Source organism: Bufo bufo, chromosome 7, assembly GCF_905171765.1.
Source record: "Bufo bufo chromosome 7, aBufBuf1.1, whole genome shotgun sequence".
Taxonomy (NCBI): domain Eukaryota; kingdom Metazoa; phylum Chordata; class Amphibia; order Anura; family Bufonidae; genus Bufo; species Bufo bufo.
The window spans coordinates 214909410-214928239 of NC_053395.1; the positions used below are offsets into that span (position 1 = coordinate 214909410).

The window sequence follows — 18830 nt, forward strand, 5'->3', positions numbered from 1 at the left end:
TCTACAATAAAAAGCTAACAGCATAAAGAAGTCTGGTGAGTGCCGCGTCTCTTTCTCAACTCTTATTGACTTACCGCTATACTACGCTGAGCACCACCTCCTGCTGTATACCTCACCACGGCTGCCTCCTTTGGGTTCGGCACGGACGCATTCAGACATAGGTGTTTGTAAGTAGTGCCGCTGTATCTTCCTTTCCCCGCTCCTCTGCTCGATCCTTCTACAGTTTATAACTGAGCATTGCAAAAAGCATATTTTAGTGTGTCAATAGCAGTGTTCTGTATATTTTTCCAAATTACGCCTGTTTTTCCTCCAAAAACCTGTCACAATTTTTCTACTGTTTATAATGAAAAAAAGAGACATCAGAGGAGACATCAGAGAGTCATACTCAATTTTTCAGGATGATTGAAGCACTGGCATGTCCATCTATTCAAGTTTCATCCAATGTCAAAAGCAGGAGGGACAGCTGGAAGCCATCATATGCATAAAAACCCCAAAATAAGAAACTGGCTTTTTAAAAAGTTCAAACTTTACAAAAAGTTTTAAAAAGTTAATAAAGAGTATAGAGCCAAGTTTATTGTTCTACTTAGTCACATTTATTAAACATTATACATTAATCAAAGTAGAATATACCTAAAATAAAAAGCCCTTGCAAGAATTAACAAGACGAGTGACGAGGAGCGAGGCACCAGCCTTTCCAGGAGCACTTGACATGGCAGCCTGACCCAGGGACTGATATCGCTGTTTATTCCTTTTAGCTTGTTAGCACAACCGGCCCATAATAACCGAGTGACTAATTAAGAAGGTGCAATATTTAAATATCAGAACTATGGAAAACAGGAACAGCCTTACCAGAGCTCATATTATTAGCATTGTGATTCTTAAGGTCAGCAGCACCTGGGTCTCAGGTCTCAAGGGGCTGGTTGTATTGTCTTCATTCTAGGTAAGGTTCTTTCCTTGACTTGTACAAGACATTCACTAGGAATATTGTTTTTCTTAGGCTACTTTCACAATAGCGTTTTTTACTGATCCGGCAGGGTTCAGCAAAAACGCTTCTGTTACTGATAATGCAACCATCTGCATCTGTTATGAACTGATCCGGTTGTATTATCTTTAACATAGCCAAGACGGATCCGTCACAAACTCCATTGAAAGTCAATGGAGGAAGGATCCGTTCCCATTGACTTGCCATGGGGGTCATGCCGGATCCGTCTTCCTCTGCATTCCAGGACGGAAAGCAAACTACATTTTGCGGTTTGCTCTCCAGTCTGGAAACGCAACTAAACGGAACGGAATGCATTTTGGAGGGTTCCGTTCTGTTCAGTTCAGTTTTGTCCCCATTGACAAAACTGAACACATTCAGTTTTGTCCCCATTGACAAAGCTGAATGCATTTTGGAGGGTTCCGTTCTGTTCAGTTCAGTTTTGAGCCCCTATGACGGATCTCAATACCGGAAAACTAAAACGCTAGTGTGAAAGTAGCCTTAAAGGGGTTGTCCGGCCAAAACATGTGGCATGGAAAGACGCTGCTGCATGGCAGACGGGGCAGATGCCGATCTAACATCGAGCATGTAGAGGCGCCGCTGCACAGCACTCAGGACAGTTGCTGGGTAGAGATGAGCAAAAAAATATTAAATATGAGGAAAAAGCATAGACTTTGGAGAGGTGTAGAGAAGCCCCAAGCCTTCCCACCTTGTTCCTGAATTCCACTACATTAACAGTCCCCATAATAGCAAAAAGGATGACCCCCAATCTTTTTAAACATCGCATCTAAAAACAGTAAAAAGGAGTCAAGATTTAGAGAATTTTTGCAATCCCTGAGACCAGTTGCATGGACGCGCCCATTGTTCCTCATATCTATCCACTCCCCACCACTATAGCACTAAGACAATTATTTAAAATGATCTTTCCCTCTTTAACAGAGCTGTACTTTGGGCACTTGAGATCTTGAAATATTTCCTCTCTCAGCTCGGGAGGGGCATTTTTGTTAAAATCATACGTCAACGTGAGAAAATCCAACATCAAGTCCCCGTTCCTGTTCCCATCGATGAAGCATTCCGTGATGTTAATGTAAGATGGCAGCTCATAGCTCTGATACTTTGTGCCCTCTGATCTCAGCAGGTCTGCAATGTTGTCCGCTGAGATGCAGTGGTCCTTTTGTTGTCCGTACTTCTTCCATATAATAGAAGATCCGCTATTTCCTGATGGGAAGAAAGAAAAGTTGGATGTAACTTGAGGAAGGGACATAACTTATAGAAAATGACTTGATATAAAACCAGGCCCGATCAGTAGGATCTGCTTAAATAGAAGCTCTAAGTGGCCATCACTTGACAGTCCCTCCTTCAGATCTTTAGGAATGAATCGGCTGTCACATGGCAGTCACTCCTTTCTGTACTTCTATCTGTGGATCATCCTCCTGTTTTGAACTAGCTATCTCAAGTCTGGCTGTCCAGTAATGAAGCCTGGGAGTCTTGCCCAAATGATCCGTCTTCAATATGGCCAGATCATATGGGACCTTATACTGAGACAAGACCTAGATAATCTGCCAATAGGCTCTTTACATTACCGGATACAAGTATTATAAGAAGTTTTCCATTCGGTGTCAATAGGCTCCTGAAGAAGGTCAGTGTTGCTGGCACATCTTCTACGTAGTACAGCATCTGGAAGCATAAAGAACAATAGACGTCTATGCCGAGGACATATTTCCACTTGTATACTCTTCATGTAGATGCCGTTAGTCTTCTTTTGTGTATTATATTTTGCTACTGTATTTATGGACCTGTTGAAATAAATGCACCTCAAGTATGTAGGTGGGCATGAGGTTTCAAAACTGAGCCATCACTTCTCCTGACATTTCTGTTTTTAGTAACTACTTGCATTCCCCATGCACTAACAATTCTGGAGCATCTATTCCTATGACTCTGTGGTGTGCCATTCCTTTATTATTCCTGAAGTTATGAATTTCTAGCAGTTTGCAATGAAGGTCCAGCTGGGTGTTACCAGTTGGGGGTGTGGGTGTCCCTGCACAGTCTGACACTGGCAGAACTAATTGGATAGTTTTTGACTGTACTGGGACACCCCCCCCCCCAACTGGTAACACCCATCTGGACCATCATTGCAAACTGATAACAATTCATAACTTCTTGCAGGAATAATAAAGGAATCGCACAACATAGAGTCATAAGAATAGATGCTCCAGAATTGTCATTGCATGGGAAATGTGAGTAGTTACTAAAATTGACATGTCAAGAGAGAAAAAAATAAAAAAAACTTTCATGTGTAGTACCCCAAATTTGGCACTACCATACCTACACCGTGCTACTGTCCTGAATGGCTAATCAATAATGTCATCTGTGTATTTATTCCAGGTCCTCCTATATTGTGCTTTAATAATATTGCTATGTAACGTATGTATTTTTATTACATCTAATCATGTAATGTGCCTGGTTCACCAGCAGGTGGCAGTGTATCTGGCAAAGAGATCTTTAGATTGGAATAGTAAGTTCCATTCTTTCTCCCTATATCCCCCCCTACATTCTCAACAACCACCATATCCACCAACTTCTAGGACCTCCCAACGTCAACAACGCGCAACTTTACCAACTTAAGCTTGCGCGTTCCTCCACATTCTCAGGGCTATCTCAATACCACCCTGGATACATTGAGAGTTGGTTCTGAAGGGTGATATTGCTTTTGTTTTGTTGTTTATTTGCAGGTTCGCAGGCGGTATTGGTGTGGATAATGGGATACTCGTTCGTGTTTTGGGGGGCAATAAGATCAATACCAACCGCGTTGAAGTCCACCCCATCAGCCCTCCAAACCGCACCGTTCCTAGACACAAATCTGCCGACCACCCTATTGACCTTAATGCGGGCCTTATTCAACCTGTCCACTGACCTTGCACCCCTCCAAGTCTGCCTTGGCACAATGTCCGACCACACCGTAACCATGTTCGGAAACAAAGCCCATAACCTCAAGAGATCAAATTTGATGTCTCTAATTAACTCGCTGAACGGCCGAGCCCCAAGATCATTCCCCCCAACGTGTAATACCAAAACGTCTGTGGGGCAATCTAAACCCACAAACCTATGCACCTCCTGCAACACCCCGCCCAAAAGCACACCTCTCATCCCGATCCACCGCAAAACCGCAACCTCACGCGCGAAACCCAATTGCCGTCCGTCTGGTCTGACTTCTGCTCTTATTGCCCCCCAAAACTCGAACGAGTGTCCCATTATCCACACCAAGACCGCCTGCGAACCTGCAAATAAACAACAAAACAAAAGCAATATTACCCAAAAACCCTTCAGAACCAACTCACAATCTACCCAACCTCACATAAAAGCGGAATCGAATAGATTCCCAACGCTCTATTTTCTTTATCACCTCCTCGCTCAACCCCAAACGCGCCGCCTCCGTCGCCGCCCCCAATCGTAAAAGAATGCCCTGTATATCCCTCAGAATCAACCCCCAATACTGCCAAGCATCTTTTGAAAATAGCTATGAATTGAAACCTAGACAGGAATGATCCATCCTCATGCCTCAAGAAGGGCCCAGTCCCAGTACCACTCTCCCCTCCATAATCCCGCAATCACCTAATCGGACAAAGAATACATCCCGGAACCTCAAACAAAGTCACCTGCCCTCCTCTGCTCTCACAGTCAGTTTTAGATTTGCGAATGCGTATCTCCACTCTATCCCCATACAAATCCATCTCCTCCGTCCGCAAACCCCCTGCCCTAGTGACACTGCTACTTACCAACTCCCCCAACCGAAAAGCCCCAAAAAACGCTAACGAAAATGCGGCTTTACATAATCTAACCTCCCATTGCAACCTACAAACTGACCCCAATTTAGCACCAATATCTATTAACAACTTAAACGACACCGGTCTTCTAACATCTTCAGCCCGTTTATCTCTTCTCCACTCCCTTAACACTTGTTGAACCAGAAACGTTTTTGTAACATCCATAATACCCGTAAACAAAAACCAAACGCTAAGCCCGCCACGCACCTATTTAACTGTGCCACTGACCATCCTTCTTCCCTGATGTGACCGAAAAATAACAACGCCATTTCCTTGTCAATCTCCTGTGTCCCTAACTGCACACACCACCTCTCCCGAGCCTCCCATGCCTTACCGTACGCAGCCCAAGTGCCAGGACTCAATGATGCCCGAACCAGCCCCATTACCGTTCCTCCAAGATTTCTCACAGACAAGCTGGACACTCCAACCCCTTGGCCTCCACCTCTGGCGCCAGTTGACGAAAATGCTCCCACTGAGAACGAGAAAGGGCATCCGCAATACAATTAAAAACTCCCGGAACGTGAACTGCCACTATCCACGCATTTATGGACAAACATCTGAGCACTAAAAACTGCAACAGCTTAACAACTGGAGGGGACGATGCGGACAAACTATTAATTGCCTGCACTACCGCCATGTTATCCCAATGGAACCGAACCTTGTTATTCGCAAACCTATCTTCCCACAGCACCACCGCCATCACAATAGGAAAAAGCTCCAGCAGCGCCAAATTTTTGACCCAGCCCTAGTAACCCAAGAGTCGGGCCAGAGTCCCGCACACCATTGCCCATGGCAGTATGCCCCGAAATCTGCCCCACCGGCAGGATCGAAAAACAGCTCAAAGTCAACGTTATTAACAGCTTCACCCATAACTAATGTCCTCCCGTTATAGGCCTCCAGAAACCCTGCCCAAACATCTAAATCCCCCCGCAACTCTTTTCCCAGCCGGATAAAATGATGTGGAGCTTTAACCCCAGAAGTCGCAGACGCCAATCGCCAGCAAAAAATACGCCCCATCGGCATAATTCTACATGCAAAATTAAGCTTGCCCAACAGTGAGTGTAACTCCTTTAATCTGATTTTTGCCGCTCGTTTTGCCTTGCCGACTTCTAATCTCAAATTTTTTAACTTATCCTCTGGCAGCCTGCACTCCATTTTTTCTGTGTCGATAACAATCCCCAAAAAACACAACTCAATTGTCGGCCCCTCCGTCTTATCCACTGCCAATGGAACCCCGAACTCCCCAAAAACCGTCTGCACGGTGTGCAACAACAACGAGAACACCCGTGAACCCGCTGGACCCAGACACAAGAAATCATCTAAGCAATGAATAACTGATGAACACCTGGACACCTCAACTATTACCCATTCAAGAAATGAACTAAATGTCTCAAAGTAGGCGCACGACAGTGAGCACCCCATTGGCAAACACTTATCCACGAAATAACACTCATCCCAAAAACAACCTAATAAGTGCAAACACTCTGGATGAACCGGTAACAAGCAAAACGCTGCCTCAATATCCATTTTTGCTAGTATTGTCCCAGGGCCCAACTTCCTTACCCATGCCACAGCCGCGTCAAATGACTTATAAACCACCGAACATAATTCAGGATCAATACCATTATTGACCAACGCACCTTTCGGATAGGACAGGTGATGAATGAGTCTAAACTTATTCGGCTCTTCTTTTGGCAACCACCCCCCCCCATCGCCAAAGGCAGGTCGGAAAACAGGCCCGCCATTAGTTCCAACATCACCTCCCTAGCCAACTTTTCGAAAACTATCACAGGGTGAATTATTGCCGACCTCAAATTCTTATGAACCACGGAACCTTGCGACGGAATTGACGGAATGTAAAAACGTGACTTAAAACCTCCTTCCAATAACTTTGCCGCCCCCCGTTGCGGATACTTATTTAAAAACCGCGCCATCTTTTCCACCCGCATCGGAGTCTGCCCCTTTTCCAACGTTGCCCCCCCCCTTTATGTCGACCTCCCTTAAAGCATCTATTCGCTCCGTGAGTTCCGCCACAAGAGGCGCACTCATGTTTGAACTTTGCGCCAAATTTACAGTTTCCTTCGTTAAATTGCCCTGTCCTGACCCCCCAACATCCCCCGAAAGGACTGTCCCGACCTCACCGGGGCTGTAACCCTTAAACAGAGCCCGATATCCTTATGGTCCCAACGTATGCTGGGCCGTACCGCCTTTCTCTGCCTAAATTATTTGTCGTACCGGAGCCAGCCTGTACCCCGTAAACCCGGTACGCCTCCCCTACCGCATCCATGTAACAGAACAGCGACGAACAAAATTCCGGTGCCTTTTACCCAATGACGCTGGCCAAAATTGCAAACGCCTGCAACCAGTTTGCAAACGTCCGCGAAATCAAGCGATAACGCTGCTTCTCTTCCTCCTCTTTTCTACCTTCATCTTTCTTCCCTTTACCCAAATTAGATCTCTCCAAAGGAAGTAGGGAAAATATTTCCACATACTCCCCTTCCCCCCCCTACCTGAGTCTGTACCGACACTGACCCACTTGACCTACTAGCCGTACCTGCGTCAGGTGCCCCACTTCCTGAACCCACTCCCCAAGCCGGCAGCGGCGATGCTCCCCCCATCCCTAAACCCGATAACCACCCCGCCAATCCGCCCAAAAGTTGTCCCAGACCCCTTCCTACTTCACCCAGACGTCCCACTTCCCCGAAACCCCCGGACAGCTAAGAATAGAAAGAAGAGGACCCCAAGCAATCTCACCAGGCTGCACGGGCGGTGTGGAACTCGCAGCCGCTGATCATGTATCCAGCCGCTCCTGATCTCCGATGGCACGTTCTGCTGATGTACTTGCCACGCTGAACCTGCAGTCCGACCTCCCAGCTTCTTCTCCATTAGCGTCACTTCTGTTCCTTGATAAGATGGCTCCTGACACTTGGGGGGGGCGTGGCCTTCTTCTTCATCCCAGGAAGAATAGGGCCTGTGCACGTCCTTGGCAGCCTCCTGCACATCCCGTCCTACAGGCGCATCTCTCCCTCGCTGAGCGGACCTCCCACAGCCAGGACACCTGGGAGGGACAGCAGACCCTGGTCCTGATCCTGCCGCCATGCTGCAGAGAGCAGGGGAGGGAGGGTTAAACTCCCCACTCTGCTCAGGGGCCCGCCGCTGCATAGGATTCCTCCCACGGTGGGAGCGCCTGACTGAAGCCTGCTGCACTGCTATCCGTCGTGGAGGGTCCCCGGAGGGGCTCCGCAATCGGCGTCTGACCAGCGGGTTTTCGTCGAGGCTCAAGCGAGCCAGCGGGCGTATCCGCCGCGCCCGTCTAGCCCCTTGCTCTGGGATCTCTGCCAGTAATGGGGGTTCCTGAAGAAGGCCTCTAAACTGCTCCCTCAGCCATCCCACTCCCCTTGCCTCAGCCTCAATCCTGATCTGGGCCAGCATCGCTTCTACGGACATGGTGAGTGCTGACTACACTACAGTTTGCTGTCTACCTATAAAATGGCGCCTATCTCCTCCCCACTACCGCTTTTTAATACCTCCAATCACACCCACCCAAGTTACCCCGACAACGCCCCCACCTCCCAGCTACTGGGCCATTAACCCTTCCACTTACCGACTCCTCGCCAACCAAACCAGGGTCATGCTGGCCTCCCCTCAGCTCCGCCCCAGTCTGGTCTCACTTGACGAGGGAAACCTAGAGCACTAAGACATTTGCTGGTCAGGTGCAATTAGCATGTACTGGTTCCTTAAAATGGAGGGATTTGGCACATGTGCACAAGTCATGTCCAGGGATATAGGAACTGATGTGGTGATCGCCCACTGTGTACAGCGCTGCAGAATATGTAGGCGCTGTATAAACCATGGGAAACAAGTGAGTGTAATCATACAAATCATCCCGGCTTTTGTCTCATTGGCTCTCATCAGTGCAGAATACATGATCTCTACGGTTCACTTACCTCTATCATATGGATGAAATCATACTTTCTTTCTGACTTCTTTTTCTTCACTTGAACCTCAAACTCAAAAGCTGTTTTGTTGATCCAGTTAAAATGAACATTTTCAAGTCCTGGGATCTTGGCCACGTTCTCTGCAACACATGGAGCAGAATCAGATTACTGCCATAAAACAGCCAGAGAAGGTTTTGTTGTGTCCAATCTCCCCCGGAAGAGTTGGTGCAGAGAATGGGAGTGGTAGTAGCCCTAACGATGTGTTGTGTCGCAGTGTACTCCCTCAGGCTATTGCTTCCTTGGGATTGGTTTAGTGGATTTGTAATAGTGAAGAATGAGGACAGAATTAAATGTATAAAGGTCTCTTAATAACTGCAATGTAGAACTTCAAATACATTCAATAGCACCTGATTTTAAGTGCAATCTTCTCTCTTGCACCAGTAAGGATGATGGAGGCAGATTGATTGGCTGAAGTTTAACACTATGTATTACTGGCCTAGTAGTATTCTAGACAATGGGTGTCTTAGCTGTAGTCCCTCACCTAACTTCTGTCTTTAATGCTGGTTGTAGCTGTTCAGTCTGTTGTCTGTCTTCTCAATGATATACTTGAGGCTGTGTTTAGCTGTTATTCGGTTTGGAGAATCCTTCTTAGGAGCAGGAGCTCAGCAGTGTGCTTCCTCTCCACTCTCAGATTCCTCTGGAACTTCCCCCTGGCAGGAAGCAGGACCAGCCCACTCCAACCAAGAGGAGGAGAACAGGGTAGTTAGCTGTGGTCCTGTCAACCTTTGCCAACCATATCATTACTGGTAATAACTGCCATAACATACAAAACACATAAGAATATATACATAACTATATACAATTGTAGTACCCACATGTCTGGGGTACTAAAGTGACTCCGTGACAGGCACCAAACGAGAGCAAAGTACAGAGAATAAGGAGCAGGAAGGACACACTTACCCTTGTAGCTGAGCATCTGCTCTGGGCTTGGCTCAACAATATCAGCATGGATGGAGACTCCAGGATATCGAGCTTGTATTTTGGAGAAGATTTTTAGAATTTGGAATTTACAAGAAAGTGTTTCTAAGAAACCAGTTAAATCTATCGTGTAATATCTTCTTACAAAAAAAAAAGCGCCTCTGCAGGTAAATTAAAGTATTGCAAGGCACCTATTCCAATCACTGAATGTCTACTCTAGCTGCAAACATCGCTTATATTGACAAAACCGTATCGGTTGGTGGTCAGGCTAACCTGTATTTGGGAATCCAGCAGAAACAGATGGATCAGTGGTATCCTCTTCATGATGTCTGCTCCTGCCCCTCCTTGCACCTGATGTAATAATCCGTTCTTCAATTAGTCCCACTCGGTGGCAAGCTCGGGGCAAAAATGTATCCGGGCTGGGACAAGACACCTGATGAAGGGAGGTGTACCTTCAAAATGTGTAGGAGAATTGTTTGCCCCTCTGGACTATCCTTAGTGGTGGTGACATCACCCTACCGATCAGTCGGATTCACTTCTGATGGTTGCAGGCTGACCAATTACTGATATAGTTTTGTCAATATAGATGCTGTTTACAGCTTGGTCCAGGCACAGAGTGTATCCGCTGGGTTTTTGAGGTTTAGGCAGTGCAAGTTATGTTCCGATTTTCTTGTAAAAGGATTTTAGCGCTTAGGCGGGCCAATATTTTCACTTGCAGCAGTTTCTGGTAACCCATGTAACTCCATTTATCCATTGACCATTATATTCACTACTACATGTTGTCTTCCGATTTCTGCCCCGTACACAGACGTTACAATGACTCTACGGCACCAACATTGATCTTACCCGATCCACTTCCTACTCCAAGGACATTGATGGTCGTCTTTCCATCCCCTATACTGGAAAACAGATACTGGTTGATATACACAATCCAGGAATACCTAAAGGCATAACTTGTGTTATTCTGGACTAGGAAAACTGAAGACCTAGTGTTAGGATAGGCCATCCATTTAAGATCAGTGGGATAAAAGTCTACAGAACCACTGGCCATCAGCTGATGAAGGTGCCCCAGTAAGCACTACGTCCCCTTCATATTGTACCCGGCACAGCACCATACTTTTAGTAGTGGCTGTGTCTGGTATTGCATCAGTCCCATTTACTATGGTACTAAGCTGTTCATACTTATTTTCTGTAAGGGTTAGCCATAAAGAAAAGGTTTATATTGGTTATTGGGGAATACATAATTTCTAACAGGTGTCGGCAGGCTGCCTCTCCTATTGAAAGGATCATCCTTACCTACCCCCCGCCACTCTGGTCCTCCGCACTTGCTCCTTCACCTCCATCTTCTGGTGCCGGGCTTGTTTACTTCCTCCCTGGCATGGTCATGGTCACCTGTTCCTCTTCAGCCAACCGCTGTCTACAAGAGACACAACGTCGTCGAAGTCAGCGGTTGGCTGAAGAGGATCGGGTGACAATGCCCGTGACAGGGAGGAAGTAAACAAACCCTGAACTGAAAAATGGAGACGTGGGACCAACATGCTACCGTGGAGCAGCTTACCACCAAAATGAACAGAGGCCACCAGATGTGTGTCTAACATAACAGTTCAGTGAACCCTACTGGGTATGGGGATCCAGAGCAGATGGACGGTCACTGCACCTCTGATAATGGAGCTGCTGAAAAGGCTTCATTTTTAATGGCAATATCAGAATTAGACCTCCACTGATTGGTAAAGGGTTGTCTTCTCCCATGAGTCACGTTTTCTGCTTCATGGAACGGATGGACATTGGCGTGTCAGGAAAGAAACATCAGAGAACAAATACCCTGCACCCATTACTGGAAGAGCACAAGCTGGTGGGGGCAGCTTCATGGTTTGGGGGAAGATTTTCATGGCATTCTCTGGTCCAGTTATCCATGTGGAAGGCAGTCTCAACCGATTTAGGTAAGAATCCATCCTTGCAGATCATGTATACCTATACATGCTGATTGTTGTCCCTGGGGCGGATAGGATCTTCCAGCAAGACAAGGCGACATGTCGCATTGCTAGAAATGTCCGATATTGGTTGGAAGAACATGACCAAGACTTCCAAGTACTTCCCTAGCCCCCTTTCCCAGACTTGAACCCAACTGTGCATCTATGGGGCCACCTGAATGGTTATGTTCTCTCTATCGATCCCCCACACGTCCCCTCCAGCAGCTGTGGGAGGCTCTGCAGTCAGCATGGCTTCAGATATCTGTGACAACCTACCAGAACCTTATGGAGTCAGCCCCAGCCCGTCTAGCTACTGTCCGTGCTGCATATAGTGGTTACTCTAGAACAGTAATCAGCAACCTCCGGCACTTCAGGTGTTGTAAAACTAAATCTCCCATCATGCACACTTGCTTGGCTGTTGTCTGAACTCCTACAGAATTGAAAGGAGCATGCTGGGAGATGTAGTTTCACAACAGCTGGAGTGCCGAAGGTTGCTGATCCCTGCTCTAGATATTATCTGGTGCTCAGAATAATGGGACTTGCCTGTCTATAAAGTGAGGGTGACTTACCTGGAGAGGACACCCGGCAGCCTGGTCTCTATAAACTCCTGCATGCACTGGTGCACAGTGGAATTCTTAAGGAAGTAGCGGAAGGACTCGAGGTATCTGCTGTTATCTGAAAAAAGGCTCCTCATTGCAGTCTCCATCTTTCTTCCTGAGCAGCGAGGAGGAGAGCAGTGAATGAGCTGTTCTTGTGTTTCTTCTCCTCAGCACAAGTATCTATTTGTCTTATCGTTCCCCGTGGTGTATCTTGGTTTTGTGCTGCCCTAGGCGAGACTAAACTCGGGCACCCCCCTAATATAAATTTGACCCACCCCTTCCTGTCAAGGCCAAACCCCTTTCTCTCTAAACCCCACCCCTTCCTGTCAAGGCCAAACCCCTTTCTCTATAAACCCCACCCCTTCCTGTCAAGGCCAAACCCCTTTCTCTTCAAACCCCACCCCCTCCTATGTGCCATCCATAGATCCCCCTCCCCTAAACAGTGCCATCCACGGATCCCCCTCCCCTAGACAGTGCCATCCACAGATCCCCCTCCCCTAGACAGTGCCATCCACAGATCCCCCTCCCCGAAACAGTGCCATCCACAGATCCCCCTCCCCTAAACAGTGCCATTCACAGATCCCCCTCCCCTAAATAGTGAAATCCACAGATCCCCCTCCCCTAAACAGTGCTATCCACAGATCTCCCCCCTAAACAGTGCCATCCACAGATCCCCCTCCCCAAAATAGTGCCATCTATAGATCTCCCCCCTAAAGAGTGCCATCCACAGATCCCCCTCCTCTAAACAGTGACATCCACAGATCCCCCTCCCCTAAATAGTGCCATCCACAGATCCCCCTCCCCTAAATAGTGCCATCCACAGATCTCCCCCCTAAATAGTGCCATCCACAGATCCCCCTCCCCTAAACAGTGCCATCCACAGATCCCCCTCCTTAAACAGTGCTATCCACAGATCTCCCCCCTAAACAGTGCCATCCACAGATCCCCCTCCCATAAACAGTGCCATCCACAGATCCCCCTCCCCTAAATAGTGCCATCCACAGATCCCCCCTCCCCTAAACAGTGCCATCCACAGATCCCCCTCCCCTAAACAGTGCCATCCACAGATCCCCCTCCCCTAAATTGTGCCATCTACAGATCTCCCCCTAAGTAGTGCCATCCACAGATCCCCCTCCCCTAAATAGTGCCATCAACAGATCCCCCTCCCCTAAATAGTGCCATCAACAGATCCCCCTCCCCGAAATAGTGCCATCCACAGATCCCCTCCCCTAAACAGTGCCATCCACAGATCCCCCTCCCCTAAACAGTGCCATCCACAGATCCCCCTCCCCTAAATAGTGCAATCCACAGATCCCCCTCCCCTAAACAGTGCCATCCACAGATCCCCCTCCCCTAAACAGTGCTATCCACAGATCTCCCCCCTAAACAGTGCCATCCACAGATCCCCCTCCCCAAAATAGTGCCATCCATAGATCTCCCCCCTAAAGAGTGCCATCCACAGATCCCCCTCCTCTAAACAGTGACATCCACAGATCCCCCTCCCCTAAATAGTGCCATCCACAGATCTCCCCCCTAAATAGTGCTATCCACAGATCCCCCTCCCCTAAATAGTGCCATCCACAGATCCCCCTCCCCTTAACAGTGCCATCCACAGATCCCCCTCTTTAAACAGTGCCATCCACAGATCCCCCTCCCCAAAATAGTGCCATCCATAGATCTCCCCCCTAAAGAGTGCCAACCACAGATCCCCCTCCTCTAAACAGTGACATCCACAGATCCCCCTCCCCTAAATAGTGCCATCCACAGATCTCCCCCCTAAATAGTGCTATCCACAGATCCCCCTCCCCTAAATAGTGCCATCCACAGATCCCCCTCCCCTTAACAGTGCCATCCACAGATCCCCCTCTTTAAACAGTGCCATCCACAGATCTCCCCCCTAAATAGTGCCATCCACAGATCCCCCTTCCCAAAATAGTGCCATCCACAGATATCCTCCCTAAACAGTGCCATCCACAGATCCCCCTCCCCTAAACAGTGCCATCCACAGATCCCCCTCCCCTAAATAGTGCCATCCACAGATCTCCCCCCCTAAACAGTGCCATCCACAGATCCCCCTCCCCTAAACAGTGCCATCCACAGATCCCCTCCCCTAAATAGTGCCATCAACAGATCCCCCTCCCCTAAATAGTGCCATCCACAGATCCCCCTCCCCTAAATAGTGCCATCCACAGATCCCCCTCCCCTAAATAGTGCCATCCACAGATCCCCCTCCCCTAAATATTGCCATCAACAGATCCCCCTCCCCTAAATAGTGCCATCCACAGATCCCCCTCCCCTAAATAGTGCCATCCACAGATCTCCCCCCTAAATAGTGCCATCCACAGATCTCCCCCCTAAATAGTGCCATCAACAGATCCCCCTCCCCTAAATAGTGCCATCCACAGATCCCCCTCCCCTAAATAGTGCCATCCACAGACCCCCCTCCCCTAAATAGTGCCATCCACAGATCCCCCTCCCCTAAATAGTGCCATCAACAGATCCCCCTCCCCTAAATAGTGCCATCCACAGATCCCCCTCCCCTAAATAGTGCCATCCACAGATCCCCCTCCCCTAAATAGTGCCATCAACAGATCCCCCTCCCCTAAATAGTGCCATCCACAGATCCCCCTTCCCTAAACAGTGCCATCAACAGATCCCCCTCCCCTAAATAGTGCCATCCACAGATCTCCCCCCTAAATAGTGCCATCCACAGATCCCCCTCCCCTAAATAGTGCCATCCACAGATCTCCCGCCTAAATAGTGCCATCCACAGATCTCCCCCCTAAATAGTGCCATCCACAGATCTCCCCCCTAAATAGTGCCATCCACAGATCTCCCCCCTAAATAGTGCCATCCACAGATCCCCCTCCCCTAAATAGTGCCATCCACAGATCTCCCCCCTAAATAGTGCCATCCACAGATCCCCCTCCCCTAAATAGTGCCATCCACAGATCTCCCCCCTAAATAGTGCCATCCACAGATCTCCCCCCTAAATAGTGCCATCCACAGATCTCCCCCCTAAATAGTGCCATCCACAGATCCCCCTCCCCGACGCTCACAGGAGAACATTTATAAACTAATCATTAACTTTAATCATCGCTAATCTCTTTACTGGATATCTTACTCTGTCTTGATTCTTAGCTCTGGTAACAGCTGGCAGTGCGGGGGGGGGGGGGGGGGCGGCGCTCACTCACTGACGTCACGCACCTGCTCCTCCCACTAGGCGGTGTTCTCCTGTGAGCGTCGGGGAGGGGGATCTGTTGATGGCACTATTTAGGGAAGGGCTTAGATTAGGGAAGACTTAGAATTTTTTCTGAACTATAATGCAGACGGATCCGTTCTGAACGGATCCCATCGTTTGCATTATAGGAGCGGATCCGTCTGTGCAGACACCAGACGGATCCGCTCCGAACGCAAGTGTGAAAGTAGCCTTACATTGATCCACTGCACGTAACCTAATCCTCTTCTCCCTGCCTGCAGCCGAAATCCCAGCCCCCACTACACAAACACTTCTGCTATGAGGGGGGAATTTGCTCTTTTGATTGACATGGGGTGGGGCTTCATATCATGTGTGAGGCTTTCCAAAAGCAAGAGTCATCTTGGTGGAAGGTTAGAGAACTTTGAATCTTTCAACTTGGCCACTTAGCAGAATGTAAATGATTAAGGCTACTTTCACACTACCGTTCAGAACGGATCCGTCTGCATTATAGTTTAAAAAAAAATTCTAAGTGTGAAAGCAGTTCAGACGGATCCGTCCAGACTTTACATTGAAAGTCAATGGGGGACGGATCTGTTTGAAAATTGAGCCATTTTGTGTCAACTTCAAACGGATCGGTCCCTATTGACTTACATTGTAAGTCTGGACGGATCCGTTTGCCTCCGCAGCGTTCGGGTGTCCGCTTGCTGAGTGGAGCGGAGGCTGAACGCTGCCAGACTGATACATTCTGAGCGGATCCGCATCCATTCAGAATGCATTGGGGCCGTACGGATGCGTTCGGGGCCGCTTGTGAGAGCCTTCAAACGGAGCTCACAAGCGGAGCCCCGAACGCTAGTGTGAAAGTAGCCTAAAGTAAGCTCTGTACAGACACACAACCTGCAGGCAAAGTCAGCAGAATAGTGAGTGCAGCTCTGGAGTATAATACAGGATGTAACTCAGGATCAGTACAGGATAAGTAATGTATGTACACAGTGACTCCACCAGAAGAATAGTGAGTGCAGCTCTGGAGTATATTACAGGATGTAACTCAGGATCAGTGCAGGATAAGTAATGTATGGACACAGTGACTCGACCAGCAGAATAGTGAGTGCAGCTCTGGAGTATAATACAAGATGTAACTCAGGATCAGTACAAGGTAAGTAATGTATGTACACAGTGACTGCACCAGCAGAATAGTGAGTGCAGCTCTGGAGTATAATACAGGATGTAACTCAGGATTAGTACAGGTTAAGTAATGTAATGTATGTACACAATGACTGCACCAGCAGAATAGTGAGTGCAGCTCAGGAGTATAATACAGGATGCGATTTTCAGGCAGGGCAGACTGGGAACTTAAAGTGGCCCCATGTTGGAGGTTGGTCCAAATTGACAGAAGGTGGGACAACAGAAGTAGGCAGGGCTAGCAATATACAAACTAAGAAGACAGGTTGGCATTCGCAGGAGGTGCTCAAACCCACATGCAGTTGTGCATATATATATAGGGGAGCAAATCCTGCACTTGTGGCCCGTTGCTAATGGCAAGTGCAGGATTTGCTCCCCTATATATATGCACAACTGCATGTGGGTTTGAGCACCTCCTGCGAATGCCAACCTGTCTTCTTAGTTTGTATATATAAATTCCTGGAGGTGTATAAACTCCTATTTAAATGTGCCTGTTTTCCATCTACAGGTCACATTTAGGTGCACCTGTGAGGCCTGGGACATACCAGCAAGTCTTGAGTGGGACTCACAGACTCCTCCCTCCTCCCATTGCAAGCATGGTCACATGCTGGAGGTAACTGGTGAGTTGTTTGTGAGTCGGCCTTATGCTCCTGTAATTTGCCCACTGGCTCCTGGTATCGCCCATACGGCTCAGGTAGGAGAGTGTAGGGTCCCGGGCTACTTGAGAAACCTTGTCGTGGTGTCCGGGCTTAGACATGTTCTACACTGTAGGACATGTTGACTAATCTCTCAATTTTAAAATCAGTTTGAGGATTTAGTGAGACTACAGAGTGCACCTGTGTTTGTTATTGTTTTGTTATATTGTTATATTAATTATTACATCCGCACTTGTTACCTTGTGTAGGATGTCTATTGTGGTACTTGTGGTTCGCCGCGGGCATCCTCCATTGTATGCATTTTGCTGGGGATTGCCATTAGCAACGGGCCACAAGTGCAGGATTTGCTCCCCTATATATATGCACAACTGCATGTGGGTTTGAGCACCTCCTGCGAATGCCAACCTGTCTTCTTAGTTTGTATATATAGATTCCTGGAGGTGTATAAACTCCTATTTAAATGTGCCTGTTTTCCATCTACAGGTCACATTTAGGTGCACCTGTGAGGCCTGGGACATATCAGCCAGTCTTAAGTGGGACTCACAGACTCCTCCCTCCTCCCATTGCAAGCATGGCCACATGCTGGAGGTAACTGGTGAGTTGTTTGTGAGTCGGCCTTATGCTCCTGTAATTTGCCCACTGGCTCCTGGTATCGCCCATACGGCTCAGGTAGGAGAGTGTAGGGTCCCGGGCTACTTGAGAAACCTTGTCGTGGTGTCCGGGCTTAGACATGTTCTACACCGTAGGACATGTTGACTAATCTCTCAATTTTAAAATCAGTTTGAGGATTTAGTGAGACTACAGAGTGCACCTGTGTTTGTTATTGTTTTGTTATAGGGCTAGCAATACAATAGTGCTGAACAAAATACTGCCTCAGCAGTACCAGATACCACAGTGCAGCACAACATACTGCCGCCCATGCTACAGTATGAAATCGTATCATCGTCCTGAAAAAGGCTATACAGTTGAATACAGGAGGTCACCTGCGGAACATAAATGCCTGATGCTTCTACATTAATCAATGCTGAGATCATCAGATCTTTATGTACCCAGCTGGCGGCCAAAAGGAGTACTTGGGCGGGTCGCTGTAAATCGCCCACTGGGAAATTTCCCTGTAGGCTCTATGGTCAGTCCCGTGTTCTACGGATAGAGAAGGAGTAAAGCTTCTACAGTTTAGAACTGAGCATTGCAAAAAGCATATTTTAGTGTGTCAATAGCAGTGTTCTGTATATTTTTCCAAATTACACCTGTTTTTCTCCAAAAACCTGTCGCAATGTTTCTACTGTTTATAATAAAAAAAAAGAGAAATCAGAGGAGACATCAGAAGAGTCATATAAATTTTTCAGGCTGATTGAAGCACTGGCATGTCCATCTATTCAAGTTTCATCCAATGTCAAAAGCAGGAGGGACAGCTGGAAGCCATCATATGCATAAAACCCCAAAATAAGAAACTGGCTTTTTAAAAAGTTCAAACTTTAAAAAAGTTTTAAAAAGTTCAAAAAGAGTAT

General features: G+C 47.6%; 2 protein-coding genes across 2 annotated transcripts in view; both read right to left on the bottom strand.

The window, feature by feature from the left end:
- Positions 1-18830, bottom strand: part of LOC121008100 (histamine N-methyltransferase B-like) — a 261257-nt gene that overhangs the window by 160304 nt on the left and 82123 nt on the right. Inside the window, exon 2 of the mRNA XM_040440448.1 lies at positions 15724-15954. The gene's annotated coding sequence lies outside the window, so the exon portion shown is untranslated. The remainder of the gene's footprint in view (positions 1-15723; positions 15955-18830) is intronic.
- On the bottom strand, positions 1620-12479 carry LOC121008828 (histamine N-methyltransferase B-like). Its single transcript, XM_040441527.1, has 6 exons — positions 12259-12479; positions 10566-10618; positions 9702-9824; positions 8751-8881; positions 2563-2656; positions 1620-2197 (listed from the first exon to the last, which is right to left on the bottom strand). The coding sequence occupies exons 1-6, from the start codon at positions 12393-12395 to the stop codon at positions 1854-1856; spliced, it is 882 nt and encodes a 293-aa protein (XP_040297461.1). The 5' UTR covers positions 12396-12479; the 3' UTR covers positions 1620-1853.

Bases quoted from the DNA above. Each gene is read 5' to 3' on its own strand.
- LOC121008828 (XM_040441527.1), bottom strand. From the start codon at position 12,395: ATGGAGACTGCAATGAGGAGCCTTTTTTCAGATAACAGCAGATACCTC. The intron at 10,619-12,258 runs GTAAGTCACCCT...TCTGTTTTCCAG, and splicing joins CTGCCGGGTGTCCTCTCCAG to TATAGGGGATGGAAAGACGA. The intron at 2,198-2,562 runs GTAATGTAAAGA...TCTTCCCATCAG, and splicing joins TCTTATAATACTTGTATCCG to GAAATAGCGGATCTTCTATT.